We start from the raw sequence: 23,346 nt of genomic DNA, 5'->3' as shown, positions 1-23,346 counted from the left end.
AAATCTAATTTAATGGATGTTTACATACGGGTAAAAACTGTATAGAGAAAATTATAGATCTGGTGAAAAATTTGAAATCCTCCTTCCAAAGTACACAGAGAAGGATATGGATAAAAAAGGGGGGAAACTTCTCGGAGGAAGACGTCCCCAAGTGTCCCGACGGTTAACAACTAGCGAAATTGCTAATTAATCTAACTTAAGTTATATCAACCAGTGAAGTTGAGGCGGTTTTTGACAGTCTACTCCATAGGACTAAAAAACATCAGATACCTTCTCTAAACAATATTCTCCCCATTCCAGAACCAGTCAGAGACACTGATGCAAGTCCTCATCTAGACTGTCATGTAGTGTGAGACATTGTGCATCATTCATTTCTCTCAATTAAGTTGCAGCATATTTTACCATTGCTTGTGATTTATTTATTACTTATTTGTGAATAAACAACATTCATCATTTTAAGCTGAATCTCATTTTTAGTGGATATTAATGGACCTTAACCTGGGATTCTGGTCTACAAAAGATTTATAAGAAGATTTTACTGAGCCTCCAAAGCTAGGAAATATTTTTACTTTTAATCTCGAACATGTCATTTGTTTAAAGGACTGCACTTGTGGTTATTAGCAGAATAAGTGCTATTAAAATATGGTAAAGATAATGGTCAAAAATGACATGAATAAAATTAAAATAACTTCAAACCTCTTCCACTCCCCAGAATCCATACAGCAGCTAAACCATCTGAAGGGAAACCAAAAGCTTTGTGTGATGTGTTTCTCTCACCCTGTAGTTTCTTTAGCACCGCCACCTCCATCTTGAGCACCTGCTTGGGCTGCTGAGCCGATTCCACCTTCAGAGCCACGTTCTCCTTAGTCAGCAGATCCAGAGCCTCATAGATCTCTCCGAATCCTCCACCCCCGATCTTCTTCAGCTACACAACACACAGCAGCAGGTCACAACCTTTTTGTTTACACCAAAAAAGAAAACTAATTTCCTAACCTCATGTTTTCTTCTCTTTGTTCAGCAGGTGGACATTTAAAGGAATAAAATGAAGTGTGAGGTGTGTGAGCACATGTGCACCATAAGGAACACCAGACACCTGAAGATCACATCACAGTAATGTTTGGGGATAAAGAGAAGCATTTCTAAAGAGGGTTTTCTCTAAACAATGACTACTGTGTTTTAATCTGTAATAGAAAAGACTTAAAGTGCATCAATTTGCCTGAAATTAAAATTGCAATCCTTATTTAAACTGTAAGCATTTTTGACCAATAAAGCAATATATAATCAATAAATAATAATAAATTAAAATTGCTCAGCAACATTAACTCAGGAGCCCAATATATAAAACACTTTGACCTACAAAGCAAAAATTAATAAAAAATTTCTGATTTTTTAATTAAAATGAGGATGTCAGGATTAATGGCTATAATGAGCAGGTTTTGCACTGCACAGCTTTTTGAAGCAGGGTTTGAAGCATGAAACTGTAGCTCAGCTCCTGCTCAATGTTTAGCTGGGACCTGAACTTGGTCTTAAGTGCAGCAACAGCAGAGAAGTCAGTGTCACAAAGATAAGGAAGAAGAAGCCCATGGCCCTCTGCCCTAAGAGTGGATACTGCCTCTGTACACTCAGATTTCACTCAGAGACCATGTCTAATGCAGCAGGCAGTAGCAGCTCCTCTGCAAGAACGTGATGGTCCAGCGGTCAAGGCGCTGGGTTCCTAATCCGAAGGTCGGGGTTCAAGCCCACAAGCTGCTGAGACATCTATGTAGACTTGAGCAAGGCCCTTAACCTCACCTGCTCCAGGGGCGCCGCACTATGGCTGACCCTGCGCTCTGACCCCAGGCACATACTAGTTTGGGATATGTGAAAACATGGGGCAGTCGTGGCCTAATGGTTAGAGAGTTTGACTCCTAAAACTAAGGTTGTCTCTGAGGTGCCTTTGAGCAAGAGAAATAAATAAATAAATAAGTTTGCGTACCCTCAGATTGTTCCTTGACATATTCTCAAAGTGAAACATCTCAAAGTTAGACATTAGGAGTGCAACTGGTTGAAGGAGAGAAAAGAACATGAAGCTAATCCAATCAGAGACACTCACTCTGTAAATCTATTGGGTAGTAAACTCTGGGTTTACTGCTGCTTTAACTGTGTGTGTGTGTGTGTGTGTGTGTGTGTACCCACCACTTCCCAGCGCTCCTTCACCATACAGTTAGGAGGGAGGATGTCCTGCGTCTCTGTGGCTCCGTTCATGTTGTCGTTTTCCTGCAGTACTGGAGCTAAACACTGCCACCCCGACAGCACACGGGCCGCCCCCAGCTTAAACGACCCATTAATCTGCACAACACACACAAACACACACATTAGCATTGACCCTGAATGAGCATAACTTTGTGTTAATGCAGTTAGTTGAGTGTGTGAGAGTGTGTGTGTGAGAGAAACGTTAAAGCCACGATTCAGCCATAAGAAACAGCTACGGTGTTTATTTTAGCTCAGCTGAGAGCTAAAATTAATGCAGTTAACATCTAACAGACATCACACCCAGAACTACCCCATTATAAATCTGCTCAGGTGTTAGTTACACAGGGTTCTCAGGTGTTAGTTACACAGGGTTACCTACAATATACTGTGTGTAAAATGGTCAGCTGATCCATTTCTACACTCAGGGGAGAAAAAGTGACATGCAAATCTATCTAGTTAATAACACTCACATGCAGCACCCTACAGAGGGACCAGTGAGAACTGTGCTGAGTGTGTGTAAGGTGCTGCATTCACACTGCATAAACCTTACCTGTGTGACCTCACAACTCACCAACTCCACCAGGAAATGTCTCTCTCTCAAACACACACACACACACACACACATACACACACACACACATACACAGTAACAGAATCACACTAGTACAGAGATACATGCTCTACTACATGCAGGGTCATGCACAGATTAACTCAGCGCTCACTACCAAAGGCCAGTCCAGCTGCACAATGCATACACACTCCTACAGGAATAACACACCAATATGCCTATATACCAGGGGTGTCAAACTCAGGTGTAATTATATTTGTCCCACGAGATCATATCAGATGTGCATTACAGCTGACTAGCCGCATGCTCCGTAATACTACAAATCCCAGAATGCCTTGCCACTGTACTGACGCGTAGTCAGGAACACCAAGCGCCCCTCATTCTCTGTTGACAGTCGTTAACAACCCTGTTACAGTCACATCGGGCAAGTTAATTCACCCTCCACAAAAATGTCCAAACGACAGATGGACAATAGGAGCTTACAGGACAGGAGGGAGGCAGATTATCTGTTCACATATATAAAGGACAGACCTGTTTGTCTTGTGTGCTAACGGAGCTAATGTGTCTGTAACAAAAGTATAGAACATAAGAAGACACTATGACACGAAACATTATGAGAAGTATAAGGACCTGGATGTAAAGCAGAAGCTCCAGAAGGTGGAGGAGATGAAAAAAAAGTCTGGTTTCCCGTCAGACTTTGTTCATGAAAGCTAAATAAAAAGTGAAGCTGCTGTAAAGGCTGTAAAGCTTTATTGTGGCAGCAGAAACAGCAAAATCTGCCCTTTAATGTGGGAGAGTTTGTCAAAAAGTGTATGGTCAAAGTTTGTGACATGAACATCACTGATGTGTCTTTTATTTCTAATTTAATTTCTTATGTGTTTGTAATAACGAGCTCTGGTTGATCTAAATCCTGTGTTTAAGTAAAACTAAAGTTTGTTTCCATATGAAAAAGGTTGAACATTACATATCAGTTGTAGTTAATTTTACATTAAATATTCAGTTTGGCTCTGACTTTATCTCAGTTTTATATTTTGGCCCGTGACTTTATCTCAGCTTTATATTTTGGCCCGTGACTATCTCAGTTTTATGTTTTGGCCCGTGACTTTATCTCAGTTTTATATTTTGGCCCACTGTGAATTTGACTTTGACTCCCCTGGTATAGACCAACACACAAAATTCCTCTAACTCGGTCTAAACATGCAAAACAGTGTTAGAGTCGCTTGCTTACATTCCTGGTGGTATTATGTAAGATATCAGACTGATGGCGTGGTGCTGCACACAACTATCTCAGAACAGTAAAGATGTCGAAGCGTTAACTCACGTTTGCACAGGTTCCTCAGGCGCTTCTGTTTTTCACTACAATTACATTTACGCCATTTAGCAGACGTTCTTATCCAGAGCGATGTACAAAAGTGCTTCAAAGTCTGTACCAATGAATACATTAACAGCGGTTCACTATGTTACAGACTTGAGATACCATCAACCTAAAACTGTTCAGTTTTTTTTTTCCAAACATATAAACACATAAACAAGAGACAAAGTGCTAGTTTAATTGTTTCAAGACCTTCCTGCCTATTTAGGGGACCTTGTCTAGAACACTGATATTCTGAGAGTTCTGCTACAGGAAAGCTGAATGGCTTGATATTATATGGTGTACACTGCATTGCGTGGTGTAAAGCAGTAAGGAGGGTCATTAGCTCCTGAAGGCAGAGAGGGAAGCTGCAGCAGCCACAGTGTGCTCAGGCCTGGCAGCATTATGGGATACGTGCGCTTTCATAAAGAAACTCTCACCATCATGATTAATCTCTTTCCAAACCTCACAAAAACGAGCGAACTAGTCGGTGCCACAGCCCTCCTCTGACAGCCTACAAGCCAAACATACAAGAGAAGACAGGTGATACACACACCCATGGCGTTAACACGGCAAACCGAGCAACACTCCTCCCTTCATCAGACCGCCCAGGGATCACTCACCGTCCAACAGCCGAGACACGCGAGGTGAAAAGCAGAGGTCAAAGGTCATTGAAGCCACAAACACAATACACACAGATACACAGACAAAAACAAACAGCAAGACACAGCAGGAAGCTAGCATGCAGAACACAACACAACACTGCAGGTTCACATCACAATAAGAAATAAAAACACTGGAGGTCACCATTTTAAACTGAACACAGAGTAAACAGAATACAAAAAGAATGCAAACACACACACACACACACACACACACACACACACACACACACACACACACACACACAAACACAGGTGATACACAAAACCTGCTAAACACTACACACTGGCTAATGGAGTCAAAGCACTATATTTACATGAGGTTAATAGTGTTGTACTCCACCCTGCCTCACACACACTGGGTGATTATTCAGCAGGAACACACACAAACGGCCAGAGAAAGTTCTGCACAGATTCACACACACACTCAGTGCAGTGAGGGGAATGTGATCCATCATCTAAACAACTTGATCTGAAATCAGCAGAGTAACAGATCAGACCTCACAAGGACCAAGGGGACCTCAGCAAAGGGACGTGGATGAGGAGAAGGACAGCAGTATGAATGTCCCTGTGTATCTGAGCTCACCTGGTAAATGGACTACAGCCGCTCGGTGCTTCCCATCTCATGGAAATCTTCATTTGGGTCCTGACCATGTGTCCGTTCTCTCCATACAGTCACAATCACAACACAGAGGTTCATCAGACACCATCTGACCATCAACACTGTTTAAGATCAAAATCACACCTGAACTGTTAATTTAAGGTTTACTGTAAAGTCAAATGTGTGAAAAACACAGTCCTTTATTATTCATTCATTCATCTTCTACCGCTTATCCGAACTTCTCTGTGCCTATGTCAGGCGTCATCGGGCATCGAGGCAGGATACACCCTGGACGGAGTGCCAACCCATCACAGGGCACACACACTCTCATTCACTCACACACTACGGACAATTTTCCAGAGATGCCAATCAACCTACCATGCATGTCTTTGGACCGGGGGAGGAAACCGGAGTACCCGGAGGAAACCCCGAGGCACGGGGAGAACATGCAACCTCCACACACACAAGGCAGAGGTGGGAATCGAACCCCCAACCCTGGAGAACCACTAAGCCACCGTGCCCCCCCCCTATTATATATTATTATTATTATTGTTATTATTAATATTAATAATATTAATTACTCAGATTATTCCTGACCTGTGTAAATTTAATTCAGTACGACAGAAGAGAGTAAACGTGTAATTAAGATTATTCATGTTCAACATTTCACATTTACTTACTGAGGTTTCACGTGACAAATGAACATTAATATTTCTGTCACACAGTTAGACGTTTCACGTGACAAAGTGAACATTAACCCTTCTGTCACACAGTAAATATGATGCAAAGCTAACTGACGACATCCACCTTGACAAAACACCTCGTTATACCGTTACATCACGCTACACAATATCATACACCACAGTATATTTACCCTGAATCCAGACAGCACACAGAGCCTAACGTAATTGTGGAAAATATAAAATGTCCATGAAATAAAGGCCACATTAGTGTGTTGTGAGATAAACGGCGTCCTTCTGCGTTTATCCGCACTGCAGCTCAGGTGCACGCGCTTCCCGCCTACAACCGCCAGACGGCGCCAAAAAAACGGTCCAGGCGCAACACTGGGTTGCCAGTTTCCGCTATGTTTCCCCAAAACGCCTGACGCGTTTTATTCAACTGTACCGCGAATCAGTCAGTAAACCTGGCAACCTCGAGCCACCACATCTCACAATTCACCATCACTAAACATGATGCTTTTCTCATCTAATGTCACAGTATCGCAGTTTAAAGCGATTTGTACTTCATCATCATCATCATCATCATCATCATCACACATATAGAGGAGTGAGCTGCTATTTAACACATAACATGTGATCGTTTAAAATACTTTATTATTCAGAAATGTCTTTATAATGAAGAGTAAACATTAGTGTAATTATAATGCAGCTTCTCACCTACTCATCACCCGCTCATCTCAGTTCATCATTAGTTTATCACCTGCTCATCACCTACTCATCACCAGTTCATCACCTGTTCATTAAGCGGAGACTAGAGCGGTTTCTTTAACTCCAACACAGTCTGTGTGCAGGATTTTATTTAGTGACATCATAATGAAGGTCTTGTGTGTGGAGCTTGTTTATGTGGGGGGGGGGCTTGTTTATATGGGAGGGGCTTGTTTATGTGGGAGGGGCTTGTTTATGTGGGGGGGCTTGTTTATGTGGGAGGGGCTTGTTTATGTGGGTGGGGAGGGTTTGGGGGGTGATTTCACAGGATCCACCTTATGTGCTGAGCGCTACATTTCCATCTAGAGCCCCTCCCCTAACGACACCCCGCCCCTAACGACGCCTCACGTGCTGTGGGATGTCACTCCAGAGAGTGTTGAAGCCCTTCATACTGACGCAGGCGCACAGGAATCAGAGGCAGTTTGTCAGTCATGTATTTACCGGATCCATTTTCTGAATACGGATCATCACAACCGTATTTACATTAAAATATATAAACTCAATACAGACAAATAGATGAACATGTCCTCTTGTCCATAGAAGCCTATTATCACTAACATAGCTAGTCAGTTAGCTAGTTAACTTGTATTAGTCATGTGAGTGGGGTTTCACTATCTGTTGATCCACATCCTGGTTTTCAGCCTGATTTATGAGAATATAATATCACTAACTCCCCTTTCCTCATTGCTTATATCACGTAAGTTACCTGATGTTTTGTCTAAGGAATCTTTTCTTCTCTGTTGTGATTGGCCTAAAGCTCTGAAGTCTATTTTGTGACATCACAAAAGCTTCCCACAAACTGAAGACTGTATTAAACATATTCATCTTTTATTGTAATATAAATGATACATGAATACAAAATGTTCATTTAATCCCTTCTTATACCAAAGTAAATACTGTTTCACAGGGACTCTGTACATGCTCAGTCTAATCCAATGCCGCACCTACAGGTAGATGATGCAATATGCATTTACAGGTATCATTTGAATTAAGCTCATTGAGGAAGTTTCTATCTCTTATGAGGAAGTGAATACTGGATTAGAGAAGGTCCTGTTCTCTGTTTCCACCTCGTCAATGTTATCATTGCTGAGATCCATCTCTGTTTCAAACATGCGCTGTAGGAGGCCATCCATGGTCCTGTACCCTGCAGAACATAAACATACAATCACTGACACAGATACAACAACAGCACTAACACAGATACAAAAACAGCACTGACACAGATACAGCACAAACATGGATACAGACACATACACAGCAACAGCACAGGTACAGACAGCACATACACAGATACAGACACAGCACTGATGCAGATACAGACAGCACATACACATACACAGCACTGACACAGATACAGACAGCACATACACAGACACAGCACATACACAGACACAGCACTGACACAGATACAGACAGCACAGACAGAGACACAGACAGCACATACACAGACAGATACAGCACAGATACAGACAGCACAGACACAGCACTGACACAGCACTGATACAGACAGCACAGACACAGATACAGACAGCACAGACACAGCACAGATACAGACAGCACAGTGAGCACAGACGCAGATACAGACAGCACAGACGCAGATACAGACACAGATACAGACAGCACAGACACAGACAGCACAGACACAGATACAGACAGCACAGATACAGACAGCACAGACACAGATACAGACAGCACATACACAGATACAGACAGCACATACACAGACACAGCACTGACACAGATACAGCACAGATGCAGACAGCACAGACACAGATACAGACAGCACAGATACAGACACAGCACGTGTGTTACTTGTTGAGCTGATCTTGAACATGATGGTGGGTTTGACTTTGACTCCTTCATGTGGGCCGAGATCATTGTCCTGGGTTTCCATCGCATCCACCAGGTTGTTATCTACATGGTTCCTGAACACACACAATAACAAAACAATAATCTGGGAGTTAATACTGGACATTCCAAGCAATGATGAATGCTAGGTTTTGAGACCGAGCCCTGGAGCGAATACTTACTGTTCCACACACACATTTAGTTCCTCAATCTTCTTCTCCAGTGCTGTCTGCAGTTCGCTTTTCTCCACCATGTACTCGATGAAGAATGCCTCCAGGATGAATGCCACAAAGATACTAAGGGGAGGGGAGATAAGATTGTGGGAGGGGCCAGGTTAAACCACTCTAAAGTGCTTTGCATCCTTAGAGGTGATGACATCACAAATCTTACTTGATGATGATGATGACTACAACAATGTGGAAGAGGATGAAGAATATCCGTGCTGAAACATGAGTGACAGCGGTGAAGCCTCCAGCCAGGAGTGGGGCGGAGTCAAGGACAAAAACACATAATATGCTAGATAAATTACAAAATGCAAAAATAATAAATATTGACTTACTACTGATTGTTTAAAACAAGCGACACATTTGGTTTAAAGGTTTAGATTTATTGTCGTGGTGCTGAATTGAGGATATCGTGCCACTGGTTGACGACAGTGAGCTCCAGCAGCAGGATGAAGGAGGACACCACGTTGTTGAAGTTGTTTTTGCAGTAGTTGTTGCGGGCAAAAGCCGAACCATTCAGCAGGACATTACCACAGAAATGACGTGAGGGGTCGACTGAATCACCACCAAAATAATCAACCCTCCCTTTAAACAGCTCCATCCCTACCATCGCAAAGATATAATACACCACCTGCAGCAAGGGGAGCAAGGGAGTGAGTGAGAGAGAAGGAGTGAGGAAGGGAGGGAGGAAGTGTGAGGAATGGAGGGAGTGAGAGTGAGAGGGGGGGAGGGTGTGAGAGTGAGAGTGAGGCTGGGAGGGAGTGAGAGTGAGGGAGGGAGGGAGGGAGGGGGGGAGGGGGGTGAGAGTGAGGGATGGAGGGAGTGAGAGTGAGGGAGTGAGGGATGGAGGGAGTGAGAGTGAGGGAGTGAGGGATGGAGGGAGTGAGAGTGAGGGAGTGAGAGTGAGGGAGTGAGAATGAGGGATGGAGGGAGTGAGAGTGAGGGATGGAGGGAGTGAGAGTGAGGGAGTGAGAGTGAGGGATGGAGGGAGTGAGGGATGGAGGGAGTGAGAGTGAGGGATGGAGGGAGTGAGAGTGAGGGAGTGAGAGTGAGGGAGTGAGAGTGAGGGAGTGAGAGTGAGGGATGGAGGGAGTGAGAGTGAGGGATGGAGGGAGTGAGAGTGAGGGAGTGAGAATGAGGGAGTGAGAATGAGGGATGGAGGGAGTGAGAGTGAGGGATGGAGGGAGTGAGAGTGAGGGAGTGAGAATGAGGGATGGAGGGAGTGAGAATGAGGGAGTGAGAGTGAGCTCTTGATCAGGTAGGACATGGTTTGAATCACACGCACCAGAATGAGCTGCCCAAATGTCAGCATGGGAGCGCCGATCTTAATCAGAGTGTTAATGATCGCACGGAACCTGCCAGCAACACACACACACACACACACACACACACACACACATTTAGAAACTCAAACAGCAAAAAAAGAGACATGAAATTACATTTTTCTGTAAAATAAAATACAAATATAAATGATCATTACACAACAAATATCAGGCTATCACACACACTGTACCAACAACACACATACACACAACCACACCTGGGAATGGTGTCAACGACGCGGATGAGTCTGAGCACTCTGAGGATGAAGACGATGTCGAGAATCTGTCGGCTCGTATAACCTCCAGCTACAGGAACAAACAAAAACCCATCATACCATGACAACACAACACAAGTGACTCTAAACTCCTAGTCTGTGTCAGATACATTAGCCAAAGGGCTCCAGTGTGATCTGAACTTTACACACTGACTGTTACACACAAAAATGCAAAACTTCACAAGGTTCACTTAGTAACAAACTAAGTGAACCTTGTGAAGTTTTGCATTTTTGTGTGTAACAGTCAGTGTGTGTGTGTGTGTGTGTGTGTGTGTGTGTGTGTGTGTGTGTTTATGTGTACAGGATTTGAAAGCAGAGTTGATGATGGTCGCCAGCAGAGCAGAGACAATGATGATGGTGTCAAACCTAAGAAACAGGGTAAATAAAGTTAGGGTTGGAGTAATATTAAACACACACACACACACACACACACACCTTGTTGATGGAAACAATACTTATAATAATGATTCAATTTATATTATTAATATATATTATGTGGTTTAAGATGCAGCCATGTTTTGTTGTCATGGTAACCAGTAAAGATTTTTGGCCAGATTTTAAATATATGTGTTTATATGAGATGGTCATCAGTTGTCATGGTAACCAGTAATGTATAAACACACACAGACATACGTACCAGTTCCAGAACTGGTGTTTGGCAAAGAAGGTGTGTGGTTCAAACGTGTAGAGCTTGAGTAAAATCTCCAGGATATAGAGTGTGAGGAACACCCACTCTGCCATGGACACGGCCGGGTTCTCCTCATCCAGGCCAATAAACACGGCGTTAATGAGGATGATCACATCATACACATACAGAAACACCCTGAAAAACACACACACACACACACACACACATTCAAACTGGAAAACAAAAAACAGGCACTGTGTGTGTGTGTGTGTGTGTGTGTGTGTGTGTATGTGTTTTACCTGTGCTGAACCATGCTGTGGATCAGTTTACTGAAGGTGGACTGATAAAAAGCAGGTATCCAGCGGTTCAGTGGGTGTGTGTGACACTTCATCATGATCACTTCAATATTCAACAAATCAGCTAACTGAACAAACACCATCTTTTCTACAACACACACACACACACACATGCACACATACACATACACACACACACACACACACACACAAAACACTCTTGTACTACTACTAATTTTTACCTGAGTAATAGTGCAATAGTGTATGTATGTACAGTATGTATGTGTGTGTGTGTGTGTGTGTGTGTGTGTGTGTGTCTGACCAACACGTCCAGTGTTCTGAGGGTCACACACTCTCCACAGCAGCTCTCGTTGTGCATTGCTGATGTCAGGCTGGACAAGACGAACTAACTGTTTCCAGCATGTTTGACTGACAGTTGGCTCCCTCTCAGCGCCGCCCACTTCTTGCAACAGAGAAAAAGCAAGACATAACTTCTGCCTTTTGGCCCTCACCAGCTGCCGTACCTCCTCCTGTACACACACACACACACACATACGCAGACACACGCAGACACACACACACACAGACACACACATACACACGCAGACACACACACACACACGCAGACACACGCACACACACGCAGACACACACACGCGCGCAGACACACACACGCGCGCAGACACACACACGCGCGCAGACACACACACGCGCACGCAGACACACACACGCGCACGCAGACACACGCACGCACGCAGACACACGCACGCACGCAGACACACGCACGCACGCAGACACACGCACGCACGCAGACACACGCACGCACGCAGACACACACACACGCACGCAGACACACACACACGCACGCAGACACACACACATGCAGACACACACGCAGACGCAGACACACGCAGAGACCAACACAGAAATACATACACACACACACAGCAGGACAAATTTAGGGCACCAAAATTGATTAGTGCAATGTTACAGTCCTAGTATCTTCTTTAATTGTTTTTATTATTATTATTATTATTATTATTATTATTATTATTATTTTACACATACCTTCAGATATTTTTTGTAGTTGTTGTAAACAACGGCCAGGAACACAGACATAAATGTATAAGTGTTAATGATGATGTAGAGGATAAAGAAGATGGCGAAGAATGAACTATAGTTGTACGCCGGCATCCTTCACAAAGAATGAGAGAAAAATTACACCAAAAGTCAAAACAAACACAGAGATTAGCATAAACACTATCTGGAAAGACATTAGCAAGGACATTAGCATGGACACATTTGTCCTGAAAGCTGAGGATTCTAGCAGGTAAACAGGAGACAATATTAAAGCTAATTGTACACAATTGTAACTGAAAAGTGTTTGGGAGAAAAACTCACATGATGTCAGGGCTGTTGGCTGTTGTGACTAAAACATACAGATCAAAAAAGATCTCCAGGTAATTAGTAAAATATGGAGAACCATCTATAGTTTTAAGATTCCTAAAAAGAAGGAGAAAAGAAGAGATTAGTAAAATAGACCAGATCCAAAGGCAGGGTACAGATGTAGCTGCGCTGTAGGAGTGTGTTTACAGCTTATAGAAAAGGTTCGTTATCTTAATGCTAACAACAGAGAGACTAGGATCAGCAGTGCAACTAAGCTACACAGCAGTGTGTGTGTGTGTGTGTATACCGTTTGCCAAGCAGTTTCAGAGCCATGAGTGAAAACATCAAGACACTAAAAATGAAGAGGAAAAACACCACCAGGATTTGAGGGAGTGCGTTACGGATACTCCTGAATGCCCTGCGCAGCTACACACACACACACACACACACACACACACACACACACACACACACACACACACACACACACACACACACACACACACACACACACAGCAGGGATTATATAACAATATACATTCAATATGCACAATTAAGTAAAAATATTGACAAAAAAAAATATGTAAAATAAACTTGTTTTTTTTATTGTTGTTTGCCTGTGTGTGTGTGTCCATGTGTGTGTGTGTGTGTGTGTGTGTGTGTGTGTGTGTGTGTGTGTGAGAGAAAGAGATACAGTACCTGTCTTCCCTCTGTGATGTTAATTAGCAGGAGAGGCCTCAACACTCTGGACCATCTCACAGCAGAGCGTCCACACAATCTCAGAACACCATACACACTCAGATCTACCACACACAACTTACACACACACACACAAAATAATAATAATAGTAATAGGACACCAGAGGAATCAGAAGACTAGACAGAAGACTATTAGACACTATTAAACACTGTATTCTGAAGTAATTCAGCACACACTCACACACACACACACACACACACACACACACACTCACACACTCACACACTCACACAAGCAAATAGACAACAAGGGGTCACCATGCATCCACTACTGATTGTTAAAATTCTGATTCACATGCTGACTGGTTCTGACTCCGAGTCACATGCTGACTGGTTCTGACTCCGAGTCACATGCTGACTCTGTCTTAAGTTGAACATCTCATAGTGAACATGCTGAATGGGTAAAAGCTGGGGTCAAAATGTAACGTTAATCATCTCCCAACACACACAAACACACACACACACACACACACACACACACACACACACACACACACACACACACACACACAGTCAGCACTTCCTCTGAGGCATAAATCTGAAGTGAAGGAGTGACTTTACCATGATGGTGATAATGATGCAGATGTTTTTAGGATCTCTGATGAAAACACTACGGGGAATTATTTTAGCATAATGAATCAATCGAGCAGAAAACACCATCAGACAGAGGAGCTCTATTACTGAGGTGGCCTGAGGAAGAGAAACACAGAGAGAGAGAGAGAGAGAGAGAGAGAGAGAGAGAGAGAGAGAGAGAAAGCTTAATCCCGATTAAAGGATCAAATGAATATAAAACAATATTTTGAAATGTTATGGATAATTAAAAAATTATTCTGAATGAAATTGAATCTGATTATTTTAAATGATTCGGAATCACTCTAAATGATTCTGATTCAGTTATAGTTTGATTGATGCACATTCTAATCATTGTGTTCTGAATATAAGTTAAGCTGATTCACGTGTTGTATGTGTTGTGTAGTGTCTGATGAGTGATAATACACAATACACAATGAGACATGACATATGTGTGTGTTACTGACCCACAGGGGCAGAGGGATGAGAGCAGGTTCCTCAAACAGTGCAAGTGCCAAATCCACCATGATGAAGACGTACACACACACACGCAACAGCCAGTGATTATACAACAGGTACAGCCTACACACACACACACACACACAGTGATTATACAACAGGTACAGCCTACACACACACACACACACACACACACACACACACACACACACACACACACACACACACACACAACAGCCAGTGATAACAGGTACAGCCTACACACACACACACACACACACACACACACACACACACACAGAGTGATTATACAACAGGTACAGCCTACACACACACACACACAAAACAGCCAGTGATAGCGTACAGCCTACACACACACACACACACACACACACACACACACACACACACACACACACACACACACACACAAAGTCACAGATGTTGCATTGTGCCATCTTTACACACACACAAACACACACACACACACACACAGCAGTAACTTGTGCAGTTGTGTAGTTACCTCACTGCCTGTGGTGTTGTGTCAAACATGATGTTCCTGTTGTGCTGAGCATCTGATACATACACTGCAGCCAGGTTTAACCTCTAAACACACACACACACACACACACACACACACACACACACACACACACACACACACACACACACACACACACACACACACGGTAACATCAGGATCGTCTTTGAGAAACTTCAGTGCTCAGGCTGAGTGGAGATGAGGTCAGAAATATCGCGCTGTGTGTGTGTGTGTGTGTGTGTGTGTGTGTGTGTGTGAGTGAGAGAGAGAGAGATATCGGGGCTGGTTCTTAGTTGTTCTTACGTGTTCTCCGGTGTCGATGTGTGTTCTGTCTGTCCGCTCTCTGCTAGTTCTCTCTTTCTCTCCTTCAGACATCTTCTTTGTTTTTTAACTAAACTCCTCTTTTCCTCTCCGCCTTTCCGTTTTTCCTCTTTTTTCCCTCCTCCTCTGCAGGAAATCCAGCGCTCGTGACTTCCACAACGGATTCCTAACTTTTTTACACACGCACAAACACACACATGCATACACACACACACACACACACACACACACACACACACACACACACACAAATTCCGTTTCACATTTCCGTAACAGAGCAGAAAAATCGGTGTGTTGTGATGTTCAACGCCTCCTCAATGGTGTGTGTGTGTGTGTGTGTGTGTGTGTGTTGGACTCCGCAGTCTGACCGTCATGTGACAGCTACCGGCGCGTGTTTACAGGATTATAATCCACACGTTCATTACATAATTACACACAGAATCTTGTTAAGTCTGACAGATGATCATGTACTTTTAGTAAGTATAAAAACTAACACTAGGCCGTTATGTGCACTAACATTAAAGTGTCTTTTACACTACAATAAGTGTGTGGATTTCACAGAGCTTCATGTTACTAAGTAACCTAAATGATTTACTGACTCTGAATCGGCAACGAAACACTGAACCGACTCTTTTGAATCATATCGTATCTAAGCCATTACTAAACCTTATTTTTTCAGATTCTTACAAAACGTCACATTAGCACTGATGCTAAGCTAGGCTAATTTCTGTTGTGTTGATGAATTTACTGAAATGATGTTTTTTTTTACAATAAAGATGACTGACAAAAAGGTTCAGAGAGTTTAAACACTTTAATGTGCATCAGTGATCAGTGTAAATCTGATTTAGTGTTAAAGACGATGTTCATCATCATCTCTGTAAATGTGCACATGCTTAAAAATCTTACATTTGTCTTCAGATGTATAAAGTGTCCTCTACATTCAGATTCAGAATTGTATACAACAAAATTAAGTAAGCTTTATAAATAAAATAAAATAATTCTCTATCTCTACACGCACACACACACACGCACGCACGCGCACACACACACACACGCGCGCACACACACACACACACACACACACACACACACACACAGGTTGACCTGATTATCTCAGATGACTGGCTGAGTTTTGTTTTGGTGTTTAAAGATTAAATGAAATTCAAGGGTCTCTGCTGTGTGACCGATTCACTGCAGCAGTTAAAACCCTACAGTTGCCCCTTTTCCACCAGGGCAGTTTGAGTGCTGGTTCGGAGTCTAATTTGACCAACAAGACAAAAAAGAACGTCATTAACGCCATTTTTAAGTGAGGATTCGCTGCGTTTGGATGCCAGTGTAGGTTCGCCAAGCCATGAGCATTAACAGTAAAGCAAAATCCGCCATTGCTGATGTTGTGTTTGACGCTGCTGCGCTAACGTTGCTGTATAACGTTGTATACAGTGACGTAACACTTGGCACTGTGATGACTCTCTAGCCTATGGAAAGGCAAACCGGTTCTTAGAAGGATCGCCACTGGAACCGACTTTGAACCAGCACCCGGTTCTTTCTGGTGGAGAAGGGGGCAAAAGTGCAAAACTACATGGGTTACAAGAGAATAACATTCCAACTCATTAGTGCTGAATGTACTTTTGTGACTGATGGCTTATGACATCATTATCTAAATGTAATGGAAGATGAAAATACAAAGATGGTCAGAGGTCATATCAGGTTGCAGGACAATGCAGGTCAGCGTCACTGAGCTGAGAGAGTGGACGTGAAGCTCAGTGGTCACTCCTGATAAAGGTAAAAGGCACTTTCAAGTAAACTGCAGACAGAAGAGTGATAAAACACAGATGGACAGATTTGTTTTCTATGTGATGGTTGTAGATTAGATACACACCCACCCACATGTTGATACACACCCACCCACATATTGATACACACACCCACCTACCCACACGTTGATACACACCCACCCACATGTTGATACACACACACACCTACCCACACGTTGATACACACACCCACACACACACCCACATGTTGATACACACACATGTTGATACACACATACACACACACACACACATTGATACACACACACACACATTGACACACATGTTGATACACACACACACACACACGTTGATACACACACATGTTGATACACACACAGACACACACATGTTGATACACACACAGACACACACATGTTGATACACACAAACACACACACACACGTTGATACACACAAACACACACACACACGTTGATACTCACACACACACACGTTGATACTCACACACACACGTTGATACTCACACACACGTTGATACTCACACACACACGCGTTGATACACACACACACACACACACACACACACGTTGATACACACACACAAAAGATAAACAGTACTGATGAGGTTTATTTCTCTAGTTTATTTTCCCACTCACCTTCAGAAACTAAGCAGCTGAGTGAACTGATACCGATTCGTTGTCTGATTCCGATAAATTTTCTAACTGATTCTGAATCTTTTCACAATTTCCGCTTCTTTTTGTGACTCAAGTAAACAGGATTTGATTTGTGACTTTAGTTCTATTGCTTTATTCAGATTTCTATCGACTGATTCTCTCATTTCTGATTCAGATTGAATCTGATTTAGAATCAGACTGATTGAGACTCCTAGACCAGCAGGGGTGGATACATGGATCAGAGTAGTTGTGGGTGCAGTGGATTTCCTCTGACGGAGGAAAATGCCCCGATGTGCCTTATGGCATTGGGTTCGAGGCTGTGGGCGGAGCCTGCATGCAGATACAGCACCATGTCCTTGGCGTTTCCTCTCATGCACGTGGCAGCATCCAGCAGGTCAGCGACATGTGAAGACTTGTTCGCCGGGAACAGCATGGCAGGCGTGCAGCACTCGGTCGCTGGAGACACGGCGTACAGCTGAGGGGAGACACGCCTCAGCTCCAACAGGTAGTGTCGCCCTATAAGCTCCACCACCGCCATGATGTAGGCCACCAGGAAGAAGAAGAGAGGCACAGAGAAGGGCAGAGAAAATCGAGTGTAGAAGGCCAGGAATAAAAGAACCATCGATGCCCCAAACACTCCGAGCCCCACCCACTCCAAGATCCGGTATGGCTCCGGGTTCCAGTAGCGCTGCAGCCGTTCAGGATGATATAGTTTAACGTACAGCGAGTGTGAAATGAACCTGCGGCTGAGTAAATCATGGATGATAAAGAAGAAGTCGGTGCTGGGCAGAGCGTCGTCCTCCAGCACCACCACATTCCTTGGCTTCACTATCCGCATGCTCTGGCGCAGACAGAACACGTAATCTCTCTTCTCCTTCTCAAACACGTTCACATCCTGGTTCAAACCCTTCCCCTGCCTCACCACACGGAACCGCTTCTCCACCAGCGTGGCATCCTCATTCTCCAGGGGACCGCTTTCTACGTCACACACCAGCACGGCCGCACACGTGGTGTCAGTGCACCCCTGCAGGAGGACGTCCAACCGCCGCATCACCTGCAGCAGGTAGTGATACTGTAGTCCATCGCTCCTGCGTGCAGTCACTACTGTCACCAGAAGCTCCGGTCGCTCAGAGACGTCTCCCTGCACAGCTCTGCCCACCACCATGTCCTGCCAGTATGTGAGGGCATCCTGCCCGTTCTCGTAGCTCTGCCTTAAGGCCTCAGCACTCCTCTCCTCCAGGTACCAGGACTTCAGGAAGTAGTAGGAGTACAGACAGCGATGGCAGCACAGGGGCAGGAGCACGCCGAACGTCATCACACAGAGAACCAGCACCCGGGTCACTGGCCTGGACCAGCGGAGATGCTGCACACATCTCCATCGACACATCAGTGTGATCTGTACACACACACACACACATACAGACACACACACAGTCACACACACACACACACACACAGGCACACACATACAGACACACACACACCTCATGTTACGTCACCACGTAACATAGAACATAGAAATCCACTCAGAAGTAACCGTTTACATTTCTGGCATTCAGCATTAACCATCGCGTATAAAACTATATTTGTAAGAATGTTTAAAGATGTGAACTTTTATTTATTCAGAAAGTCCACTTTGTGATTATAATATATTTGTTTACCGCCAGCTCGCGCACACAATGACGTCACTGTCAGTCAACACCGTCAGCTGGAGTGGTAAAGATCACAATATTCACCGTCCGACACGTGCACAGCGTCTCCGTGAGCTCACGTCTCTGTTGGATCACGTTAAAACACGTTAGAAAGCGTCTCCGATAAAACACGTTTCCTTTAGAAACACTTCCGGCTTGAGACCGGCCGCCAGGGGGTGCGCGCGCAACATAGGTCAGAAAATGACACCATAATTATTGTTTATGAGCCTTTAGAGCAAATTCCCAAATAAACACAAAGTTTAAGCAGTAAACACTCAGTATCTACACTTTAACTCTCCAAAGGCAGTAATTAAGGGATAAGTGATGAAATTAGTCATCATTATTAATTATAAGTAGTTATTATCTAAAAGTGGATAAAGGTCTCAAATGTTATATTTTAGTTATATTTCCTCAATATATTCACTAACTAAATAACTAACTAAATAACTAACTAACTAAAATAACCAACTAACTAAATAACTAACTAACTAACTAGACGTATATAAAAAGGCCCAGCAGAGACCACAGGAGCTGTTGGTGCTGTTCTACACTGCAGTCATAGAATCTGTCCTGTTCACATCCATCACCATCTGGTTTGGTGCAGCAACTAAACAGGACAGGAACAGACTGCAGAAAAACCAGTAAAAACAGCTGAAATAATAACTGGTGCCCCCCTGCCCACCCCCCAGGACTTGTACGACTCAAGAACCAGAAACCGGGCAGTAAACATCACTACTGACCCTTCACACCACTGACCCTTCACACCCTGGACACACCCTCTTACAGCTCCTCCCTTCTCTCAGGTGTTACAGAACTTTACTAAAACTCCCAGACACAGGAACAGTTTCTTTCCCCAGACAATCACCCTGATTAACACCTCACCATCATTATATTCACTGCTTCATATTTATAAGTGCTGCATTATCAGGACTGTCAGTCATCACATCATCTGTATATATTACACACTACTGCTGCTTTATATTGTACTAAAGTATAATATTACACTACAGTATATTGTTATTTACACTCTCATGCACTTCTCACACTTTATGTACTGTACATAACTGATCTGTTATATATTCTCTATTCATATTTAATACTCATAATGTCTATATTGTATCTCATCATCTGTATCGTCTTGTATTATCTCACATTGTATTGTCTTGTATAATAAGTATAGTGTTATTTATGTCTGTACTTAAGAGAAAATTTGGAAATTTGGAAATTTTGTGAGCATAGTGTAGGTCATTATGACGTGATCTGACTCCGGTCAGCACCAAGGAATGGAAGCAGATCACCTACATTCAAATACAAGTACTTCTATAACTATTAATTAAGGAACTAGGAAGTAGGGCTTTGACAGATTACAGTGACACATCATCCATACTGAGTTCTCATAAAATCAGACTCTACCTCCAGAACACCTACCCCAGAAAGCTGCAGGTCCAGATTGTGTGGTGGACTGTGTCCTGAAAGCTTGTGCTGAACAGCTGACAAAGGTTTTCACAGATGTCGTTATCTTGTGTCTCTATATGCTTTAAATAAATCTACAATAATCCCAGTGCCTAAAACAGTCAGTTGTCCTGAATGACCACAGACCTGGCCAGCAGGAGCCACACATAATTTACATCTTTATCCATCACATCATTACAATCAATCCTATTACACACACACACACACACACACACACACACACACACACACACACACACACACACACACACACACACACACACACAGTGTGATTCTCCTCCTCCTCTTCCTCCTATCCTTCAAAAAAATCTACATCAAGCGTGATCTGAGCTCCTACTTTAACTTCAGAGTTTGTCAGCTTCTTGTTTTGGTTCCACCGCATTTTCACCTACAAGAACTTTGTGACAAATAAAAAATGCGCAGTGTAAATCAAATAAATAAACAAACAAACAAATAAATAAATAAAGATGATGATGATTGTTATTATTATTACTAATGTTGGACTACAATTACTCAAATTAATGAAATGCTGATATTACACAATTTTCCACACCGATACTTACTATAATACTTACAATACTTAATGTACAGAGTGTGTGATTCACTGCTATGCAATGAATGTGTGTGTGTGTGTGTGTGTGTGTGTGTGTGTGTGTGTGTGTGTGTGTGTGCTCATAGATAAATGTCATGAAAATTTTTTAACAAAAGTACTTCAACATGGTCAGGATTAACTACTGTAACTGTAACAACAACATTCGTGTAACTACACATTGTGTTCATTTATTGTCTAGGGTTCATAGCCACTAAAATTAAGAACACTGTAACACTGATTCTGAAAGATGTGTGTATGATGTGGTGAAGGAGTCTCCAGTGTCTGTGTGTGTATGATGTGGTGAAGGTGTCTCCAGTGTCTGTGTGTGTATGATGTGGTGAAGGAGTCTCCAGTGTCTGTGTGTGTATGATGTGGTGAAGGTGTCTCCAGTGTCAGTGTGTGTATGATGTGGTGAAGGTGTCTCCAGTGTCAGTGTGTGTATGATGTGGTGAAGGAGTCTCCAGTGTCAGTGTGTGTATGATGTGGAGGACGAGTGTTTAGAGCTGCTATAACAGAAGTGACAACAGGAAGTGCCTCTTCATGAATGTTAAACACAGATGTAAAGTGATAAATAGAAGACAAAGTTCTCAGCAAACCTGCAGCTGTTTATCAGTTGTGTTGTAAGAAGAATAATCAGCCCCAGATTCTTTACATATCAGTTGTTCTGGTATGTGACATGTGTGTCATTCCTGTCCATCCTGTTCCTCAGGTTACCCTTGGGTAGTTCAGCATGACAGACAACCAAAGCTATCCACCCCCTCACCTCCCCTCCCCAGGCTGCCCTGCCCACTGCCCCTGCACACACATATTCTCAGTTATCTCTGCTGAATTGATGCTGACGTGTGTAATTCTGTTTTTTCCACAAGCAGACGTTAAAATAGGTGCACACACACACCTCAGCTCATTCTCACCTGTTGAAGACAGGAGTGCGGATACACTGAGACCCACACACACACACACACACACACACACACACACACACACCATGGAGAGTGTTGGGACGCTGCCAAGTGGAATCTCAATCTGCTGCTCACTCCCCGATATTCTGTTCCTTCCTGAACTTGTGAGATTTCTTACATTCTTCCTTTTCATTATTCTACAGAAGAGAGTCTGTGTGTGTGTGTGTGCCTTTCTTGTCACTTTCTGTGTGTGTGTGTGTGTGTGTATGTGTGTGTGCCTTTATTGTCACTTGTCACATTCTGTTAGATGATAAAGTTTCTTTTGCCTAATGTTTGTTATTATAAATCTTTACATGTTAAATTGAACTGATCTAATAACATACTTCTGTGTATTTGTGTGTGTGGGTGTGTGTGTGTGTGTGTGTGTGTAGGTGTTTGGAGGCTTGGTGTGGATTTTAGTAGCATGTACGTACATTTTCCCTGCTAACCCCCAGGCGTATGTCATGGCCGTTTCATTGTTCTGTTTCTGCATGACCTTCATCTGGATGATGTCGTTCATGTGTGGAGCTCATCACAGCCGATCCTCATGGGCTGCTGCTGTTAGTCCACACACACACACACACACACACACACACACACACACACACACACACACACACACACACACACACACCCTTTAATAACAAATCAGCTGATTTTTAAAAAGAGTTATGAAAAAGATACCATATCTGATGGAATTATTGATGTTCCTG

General features: G+C 43.2%; 4 protein-coding genes across 6 annotated transcripts in view; 1 reads left to right on the top strand and 3 right to left on the bottom strand.

Annotated features, from left to right (window-relative positions):
- Window positions 1-6,445, bottom strand: part of ttbk1a (tau tubulin kinase 1a) — a 30,301-nt gene extending 23,856 nt beyond the window's left edge. The window contains exons 1-3 of the mRNA XM_047820331.1: window positions 6,289-6,445; window positions 2,176-2,328; window positions 778-925 (exon numbers count right to left, since the gene is read on the bottom strand). Coding sequence (XP_047676287.1) covers window positions 778-925; window positions 2,176-2,244 — 217 coding nt within the window. The 5' untranslated portion in view covers window positions 2,245-2,328; window positions 6,289-6,445. The remainder of the gene's footprint in view (window positions 1-777; window positions 926-2,175; window positions 2,329-6,288) is intronic.
- A 1,221-nt stretch (window positions 6,446-7,666) lies between these two features.
- On the bottom strand, window positions 7,667-15,829 carry tpcn3 (two pore segment channel 3). Of its 3 annotated transcripts, none has more exons than XM_047820365.1 (19): window positions 15,471-15,829; window positions 15,150-15,232; window positions 14,635-14,749; window positions 14,159-14,287; window positions 13,538-13,654; window positions 13,146-13,264; window positions 12,854-12,955; window positions 12,521-12,647; window positions 11,775-11,982; window positions 11,456-11,600; window positions 11,166-11,351; window positions 10,830-10,894; window positions 10,472-10,559; window positions 10,217-10,286; window positions 9,343-9,682; window positions 9,098-9,188; window positions 8,890-9,003; window positions 8,672-8,784; window positions 7,667-8,003 (listed from the first exon to the last, which is right to left on the bottom strand). In XM_047820365.1, the coding sequence occupies exons 1-19, from the start codon at window positions 15,540-15,542 to the stop codon at window positions 7,876-7,878; spliced, it is 2,412 nt and encodes an 803-aa protein (XP_047676321.1). In that variant the 5' UTR covers window positions 15,543-15,829; the 3' UTR covers window positions 7,667-7,875. The 3 variants fall into 3 exon arrangements, with proteins under 3 accessions (XP_047676321.1, XP_027009392.1, XP_047676332.1); XM_027153591.2 differs by having other exon boundaries at window positions 9,343-9,562; window positions 15,471-15,827; XM_047820376.1 differs by lacking the exons at window positions 14,635-14,749; window positions 15,471-15,829 and having other exon boundaries at window positions 15,150-15,216.
- A 2,210-nt stretch (window positions 15,830-18,039) lies between these two features.
- On the bottom strand, window positions 18,040-19,828 carry pgap4 (post-GPI attachment to proteins GalNAc transferase 4). Its single transcript, XM_027153618.2, has 2 exons — window positions 19,601-19,828; window positions 18,040-19,335 (listed from the first exon to the last, which is right to left on the bottom strand). Exon 2 carries the CDS (start codon window positions 19,324-19,326, stop codon window positions 18,178-18,180), a length of 1,149 nt encoding a protein of 382 aa, XP_027009419.1. The 5' UTR covers window positions 19,327-19,335; window positions 19,601-19,828; the 3' UTR covers window positions 18,040-18,177.
- A 2,738-nt stretch (window positions 19,829-22,566) lies between these two features.
- LOC113647076 (myelin and lymphocyte protein-like) overlaps window positions 22,567-23,346 on the top strand; it is a 1,364-nt gene continuing 584 nt past the window's right edge. The window contains exons 1-2 of the mRNA XM_027153646.2: window positions 22,567-22,758; window positions 23,026-23,193. Coding sequence (XP_027009447.1) covers window positions 22,681-22,758; window positions 23,026-23,193 — 246 coding nt within the window. The 5' untranslated portion in view covers window positions 22,567-22,680. The remainder of the gene's footprint in view (window positions 22,759-23,025; window positions 23,194-23,346) is intronic.

This window comes from Tachysurus fulvidraco, chromosome 1 (genome assembly GCF_022655615.1).
Source record: "Tachysurus fulvidraco isolate hzauxx_2018 chromosome 1, HZAU_PFXX_2.0, whole genome shotgun sequence".
Classification (NCBI taxonomy): Eukaryota; Metazoa; Chordata; class Actinopteri; order Siluriformes; family Bagridae; genus Tachysurus; species Tachysurus fulvidraco.
Note: the sequence above shows the minus strand (reverse complement) of the source record. Positions and strands in the feature narration are given on the sequence as shown.